At 32.6% G+C, this 7,457-nt stretch overlaps 1 protein-coding gene across 1 annotated transcript; it reads left to right on the forward strand.

Moving 5' to 3' along the window:
• Positions 1-4,296: 4,296 nt before the first annotated feature.
• LOC131044536 (3-ketoacyl-CoA synthase 8-like) lies at positions 4,297-6,096 on the forward strand. Its single transcript, XM_057977885.2, has one exon. The coding sequence runs from the start codon at positions 4,330-4,332 to the stop codon at positions 5,773-5,775; it is 1,446 nt and encodes a 481-aa protein (XP_057833868.2). The 5' UTR covers positions 4,297-4,329; the 3' UTR covers positions 5,776-6,096.
• The last annotated feature ends 1,361 nt before the right edge of the window (positions 6,097-7,457 follow it).

The following is a 7,457-nucleotide window of genomic DNA, read 5'->3' on the forward strand; positions in this document are numbered from 1 at the left end:
TATGACAGTTTAGTAATTTCAATGTCTTTCATTTGACGTTTTAAAAAAAATATTAATTGTTAAAAAAAAATCTTCTTTGTGTCATCCTTCTCACAATAACTATATTTTATTTTTAAATTAATATTTGAGATCTCCCCAAATTCATCAATAATGAGAAAAATGAAGTACAATTACAAACTTACATTTTATTGATAAATAAAAAGAATAATAACATAATACATATTTATAATAGAAAATAGAAACAACTTTAAAAATTCATATTACAATAGTTTAAAAATTAGAAACAACTATGTTTTAGTATTTCAGTTATAACAAGTTTCTAAATCGATATTTGAGACAATCTTCTTAAAAATATTTAAAAAATAAACTAACTAAGTTTCTAAATTCACTTAAGAAAATAGAAATTATTTTGAAAATTCATATTAAAATATTATAAAACTAGAAACAAATATATCTTACTTTTTTAAAATAAATTTATATTTTTATAATAAACATTCTTAAATAATATATATTACCTATTATAATATTTTACGGTTTATTAATAATTTGAAGTGTCGTATATACGTTTTTAGAAAAAAATAACATGTCAATGTATACGGTCCAAAAGTGAAAAAACGGACATATAGCCTATCAAATTCCAGACATGAATGAAAGAATACAAAGTCAAGAAGAGTTCTTGACTTTTGATATCATTTGTTTTTATTTCTCAATTTCAAATTAATAAAATAAAAGAGTTTCTTTCTTTCATTCATTTTAGATTATTATATGTTTTACTTATTAGTGGCATTTCTAAAATTATGATCTTTATTGATTGAGGTGAACAACTCTCTTTAATTTAATTATCATATTTCTTTGAATTATTTCTTCTACTCTTCTTTGTCTCCCTTCTTATTTTAATTCAATATCTCATTGCAAAATAATATGTAAATATTGGATGAAGGGTATCTTTAAATGGATATGAAACAAATGATGTAAATTGGAATGAAGTATATCATATATTAAAGAATACAAAGTCAAGAAGAGTTTTTGACTTTTGATATCATTTGTTTTTATTTCTCAATTTCAAATTAATAAAATAAAAGAGTTTCTTTCTTTCATTCATTTTAGATTACTATATGTTTTACTTGTTAGTGGCATTTCTAAAATTATTGAAAAATTGGTACTTAATATTTTTCTTAAAACGTAAAATGAAAGGCATTAGAATGACTAAACCGTCATAAAAAATTCATATGACAAACAAGGATGACCATCACAAATTCCAAACCTGTTGGGGTGTGATAAAATAATTCCCCATTGATAATAATGATAATTAGAAACATAAACATATTCATACGATTTATTCCTACATAGCACCCACTAATAATAATAATAATAATTTGGACCTCCAAAAGGGTACTCTATGGGAAGTACATTATTCCCACATTAAACTTCGTAAACTTTGGACTTTGGAGGTCTTGCAATAAAGAACAAGGATAAGATATTATTTCTTTTTAAATGTGCCGATCTGCGGGTGGGAATGAAAAATTTAAAAAAGTAGGTCATTAATGCTAACGTGTAAAGATCGGATTAAATTCTGTGAAGAGAAAAACAACGAAAATGATGGTTATGAGCCTTTTGCAGTCTATTTAGACGGTTACCTGGAAAATACGGCAACAAGAATATCACTGAATAGACTTCATTAAATGTGCATTCTCTTTCATCATAATTTGCACTTTTGTTCTAACAATATGTTGCCATCATGTTTGGTCCGATCAAATTACACAAAAATAATGTTTATAAATTTGCTGATTAAAAAACTTGCAGTTTTCTTTGATTGAACATACATTAAAGCAGGCACCAGCCAATCAAATGCGAAATCTTCAAAATTTACTTTGAGCACAAAACTTTGAGCTTCAAAAATCCAACGATTTATTGGTCATGGAGCAAAGAGTTTAATAAATATTTAATGTTTTAAGCCTTGGGAGTTCCATGCGAGGCAGAACTAATAAATTTAACTGATCACTTGATTTGCATATATTTTTGTTTCAGGTTTCATTGAAGACAGAGAGAAGAAAACAGACAAGTATTTCCCTGTGACAAAGTATGCAATTAGAGTCTAGAGAGTATCACTAATTAGGTCTTGAACTGTAGAATTCCTAATCCATTCCCACGGGTTTATAGTTTTCATAAAGTGAGATTTAATTGTTGAATAGTAGCTTTTATAAATTCATAATATGATTTAGTGATTTGGTAATATGGAAAATCTTATTTATTGAGTATTACAGGGTATCTTGATTGTATTATAATTATGACATGTTTGTTAGTACTTTTCATTTAGGTATTTCTTATTGAATCTACAATGAAAAATGTCAAATAAATTGTTTTTTTTTCAATTTATTTTCATTATAGTTACTTGTAGTTGCAAGTGGTCTGCATATTTATATTTGTGTTTGTATAATACATAATCTACTTGTGATCCCTTATTTATTTTAAGTGGTAATTGTTAACAATTTGAATGAAATATCATGGTGGTGGAGTGTCCAAAGCAGGGCAAGACACTATCTTCAATTTGTTTTATATAATCCGAAGAACTTGAGAATGTCTTCAATTTCACAACATGCCATATTGCCTATTCTAGATACATCATACTACACTTCTCTTCTATTATTGATTTATTTGCTCTAAAAATGTATCTTTCCCCTTGCTTATGTTGGATATCTTCATTAAATAAAATAAACAATTAAATAACTATTGGTGATCAAATTAAGGGGATGACAAATGAAATTTCGATATGTGTTCGATAGGGTTATCTTGGCATTCTTAAACAATGCTTGTGGCCTTTTGCAAATATCTTAGAACTTCATCAAAACATACTGAAACACTTAGGTTACTTCTTACACAGAAAACAGATGAATCACATCTTCCTCACAAAAAGTGACTCTTCCAGCAAGGATTTTGCCATTTTTCACTAGCACATTGTTTCACCATTCACAACCTCATTTGTTTCAAGTTACAAATGCATTACTTCAAAATGATTTCTTGTAACATAAAAGAAAGAAAATGAAAATGCTTTAGCCAAATGTTCATATTCGTTATTTCTACTCAAGATTTTTTTTTAAAATTTGGATGTTTCTAAGATATTTCTTAGGCATTTCTTATTGGTTTCTACCTTCCTTTTGAAAATTACCCTAACAACATAGCTTTTCATGCTTCAAAATGAAAAGATACTTGAAAACACTTGTAGGCTTCACATAGCTCATCTTGTCTTTTACCTTTTGATATGACTTTCACAAGTTGAATGATCAGTCAAGAACATCGGTTTAATTTAAATGCACATTTCAAAATAACAGATTTCAAAATAACAGATAAGAGATTAAAGATTTGTGAAACAAAATTAGATTTCAGCTAGGAAAATAAGATGGTTTTTCTCGTTTAAATCATTTGAATAATCTTAGTTCAAATTTCAAGTATTGTGATCTTTCCAAGTTATTTCCAAGTTAAACTTCCGCCCCTTTTTAGAATCAATCATGATTTTAAGAGAGAAACATTTAAGTTACGAGTTCTTCCGTGTGCAGGCTTGGGATTTAAGTTAATAGGTTATTCCTTACATGCTTGAGATTTAAGTTAATAGGTTCTTCCTTATAGGATTGAGATTTAAATTACCATGTTCTTCTCAGATGTAAATGTATTTTGTTTATGGGTGTAGACAAAAGGATATATGATCACATTGTTCATTGTTTTGAGAAATTGTCTCTCCTATAGACTCCTTAATGTAATGACAATTATTTATTTTAATTTATTATTGTAAAAAGATAATTTACAAAGATATTTATATTCTTTCTTTAATTCAATCCACATCTTTTTCTATCTGAGAAACATTAATTTATTGCTCCTAATATATCCTATTTTTGGATGACAATATAATTTGTTAGGTTCTATTCTTGTTGAAGTAAAACCTCATTAATATTATATTGTTATTGCTCCTAATATATCCTATTTTTGGATGACAATATAATTTGTTAGGTTCTATTCTTGTTGAAGTAAAACCTCATTAATATTATATTGTTCTAGGTAATCAGTGCACCTCCTTTTTGCTGGAGGTGCTTGTTTTATTTATTTAGTTAGTTAGATAAATGTTCTTGCATTCCACGAAACTATTTATGACAGGAAGCGATAGCTCGCTAGCACCACCTTGAGGTCGTTGACATCTTTACTAAGAAGTACACTTGGTCGTTTAAACGAGAAAGCTAGTCGGAGGCCATGTACCACTTAAATAGAAATGGGTTTGGGTCGATATTTAACCAGATGTAACGGATCGACCAGGATTCGTCTTCTTACCAGAAAGCCAATATGAAGCGTTGGGTCGGTTTTGTATGCATGCTACTGCTGCTTCTCCGCAACAGCTCAGTGCTGTCGCAGCTATGTGTGGCGACGGCGCTGGGGTGGCTGCTGCTTCAACTCCTCGCCAAACGAAGCCGTCGGGAATGTTTTCTTGTAGACTTCACCTGCTACAAACCGCCGGCAGAGGGCCAGGCTAACGCTGAGTTGAGCATTTACGTTTCATTTAGCACAGAGCCTATCATTCCAGAAAACCTGAAATTCCAGTGGAAAATATTTCTGAGCTCCGGTCTGGGAGAAGAGACTTCGCTGCCGCAGTTCATTTTCAACGACGAAATGTTGGCGACATTGGAGGAAGCGCGGGTGGAGATGGAGGAGACCTTCTTCGCAACCTCGGACGAGCTCTTTAATAGGACGGGTGTCACGCCGCAAGACATCGATATACTCATCGTAGCGGTCTCCACCTTCACGGCCGCACCGTCGAACGCTTCCGTTGTAGCGAGCCACTATAAGATGAAGGAAAGCGTGAAGACGTTTAATCTTTCCGGCATGGGCTGCAGCGCCGGTGTTTTAGCGGTGAACATGGCCAAAGATCTGTTGCTCGTAAATCCGGACTCCTACGCTCTCATCCTCACCACCGAGAACACAACCGTCAATGCAAACTACCTTGGCAAAGACAGAAGCTTCATGCTCACCAACTCTCTCTTCCGAGTTGGGGGCGCCGCCTTGCTTCTCTCCAACAAACCGCAAGACGCCGCGCGAGCCAAAATGCGGCTTCTCCATTCAATTCGGACCAACGTGGCCGCCGACGACGAGGCCTACGCTTGCGTATCTGTGACGGAGGACGATGACGGCGTCTACGGGGTCCGTCTCCGCCCTTCTCTCCACGCCGTGGCTGCCAAGGCCGTGGCTAACAACCTAGCCACGCTCGGCCCCAAAGTTCTGCCGTTGAGCGAGCAGCTGTACTACGCCTACAATTGGCTCTGCATAAAGTTGTTGAAGATGAAGGTGGAGGCCTATGTTCCCAACTTCAAGCTGGCGTTCCAGCATTTTTGCGTCCACCCGGGAGGTCGCGGCGTCATCACCGGAATCGGGAAAAGCCTGAAGCTGAATGAGTACGATCTGGAGGCGTCGCGAATGGCGCTTTTTCGGTTCGGCAACACGTCCACGAGCGGCGTTTGGTACGAAATGGCGTACTTGCATGCAAAAGGGCGGCTCAAGGTTGGCGAGCGCGTGCTGCAGATTGCGTTGGGATCAGGGTTCAAGTGCAACACCGCCGTTTGGGAAGTGGTGAGAGAGAAGCATCCTTTGGAGAGCAGCTGCTGGGACGAGTGCCTTCACAGGTATCCCTGCGATACCAAAAAAAACTACACGGATGATTTCTGTGACCAGTGGTTAAGTCGTGTCACCCCTAGTATACAACCTACTTCCAACGACTTGGACACCAACACTACCTGATTGCGCCGATATATATCTTATTCAAATGCTCCTACTATTTCAATTTGGTACAACTCTAGTAAATTGCTATGGAACGTTCCTCCCTTGTACTCTTTCTTTTACGCTTTGTTTCATTCCGAGGCCTCTTCAATAGAAAAGAAGGGGCCGGCTATATAATGTAGTAAATTTGATTTCAGCAATTGCTAGGGCCAATAGGATAGAGGTATCTCCCTATCCAGCTAATAGGATTGAGCCAACTATGGTACAGTCTATGATTATGAAGTTGTGTAATTGTGGTATTGAATTCACTAATAATTATTATATATATATGGTTTTGAGATAAGGGTTGTAGGATATTTATTCTATTCTTAATCATTTTTTATTTTGATTAGTTGCATTTTGTTCTTAATATCAAGTGATGCATATAGTTTTTCAAGAGAGATATATTTTTTATCTGCAAAATACAAGTCTTATATTCTTGTCTTAGTCGATAAGTAAAATTGTTCAAGTGTCCTAATCATAAAAGGGTAAATCTAAACATAGATTAGACATTCTAGCGGATGGAGGAATTCAAATGTTGTTATAGGTATTTTAGCTTATTTCTTGTTCACTTGTACACATCACCGAAATCTTCTCTTACAACTTCTGTCATAAAAATTATTTGAAAGAAATATTAAACGAATGGTCTAAATGTATTAGAAGTTGCAAGAAAACATTAATGAAAGAAATTGTTGTAGACAATTAAATAAATGCACTTTGACCATTTTTATTAGTTTTTATACTAATGAAAACATTCCATTCAAAATTTTCCATCAATTTAGTAAATCATCACATAGAATTAAAAAAGTTGAACAAAAATATTTTAGTCGATATTTAATTTATATTTTAAATCATTATAAAAATATCATTTCCCTTTCTTTTTTATTGCTTCATACATTACAATTACAAAAACCGTAGTGCAAAAGTGATTTTTATATTTTTTTCAATTACAATTTTTTAATGCATTACATAAAATGTCAAACTATATTAAATTTTGAAACGACAAGTCTGCTATATTGCATATTTTATAAATCTTGACATATCCATTAATGGACATGTCATGTCCACTTTAAATGTAACAGACTTAGTATATATTCTATTCAAAGTATTTTGACATATGTAATAATGGGCATGTCATTTCCTTTTTTAATAAAATAGAATTTAGTGTATATTCCATTAAAAATGCATGTAATTCAAATCCTCAATCTTATAATAAACAAATATATCCATATTTATATATTTTACCTTAATGTATTTTTATATTTCTTAGTTTGTCTATTTAAAGCTTCATAAATGGATATAAAATATTTTAATATATATTTGTTATTACATTGATATTTAAATATTTAATATTTCTTATTTATATATGAAAAATTAATCTATATATATATATATATTTTATATTAATATAGTTCAAAAACATATACATCATATCCATTCCAAGGACGTATTCAGTCTGGTGTCATGCATTCACTATCTACACTATCATTACATGTAATTCAAAAATGGCCATAGCCCTATGTCAGATTGCTTAGCTTTACATCATATACAATATAGAAGAAGTTTTATACAACAAAATTTCCTCCCATGCTAGTATAGATATAGCCCAAATTACAAGTCAATGAGAACCAAGAACATTCTCCCCAGTCCTAGGAGAAGGACCA

Source organism: Cryptomeria japonica, chromosome 9 (genome assembly GCF_030272615.1).
Source record: "Cryptomeria japonica chromosome 9, Sugi_1.0, whole genome shotgun sequence".
Taxonomy (NCBI): Eukaryota; Viridiplantae; Streptophyta; class Pinopsida; order Cupressales; family Cupressaceae; genus Cryptomeria; species Cryptomeria japonica.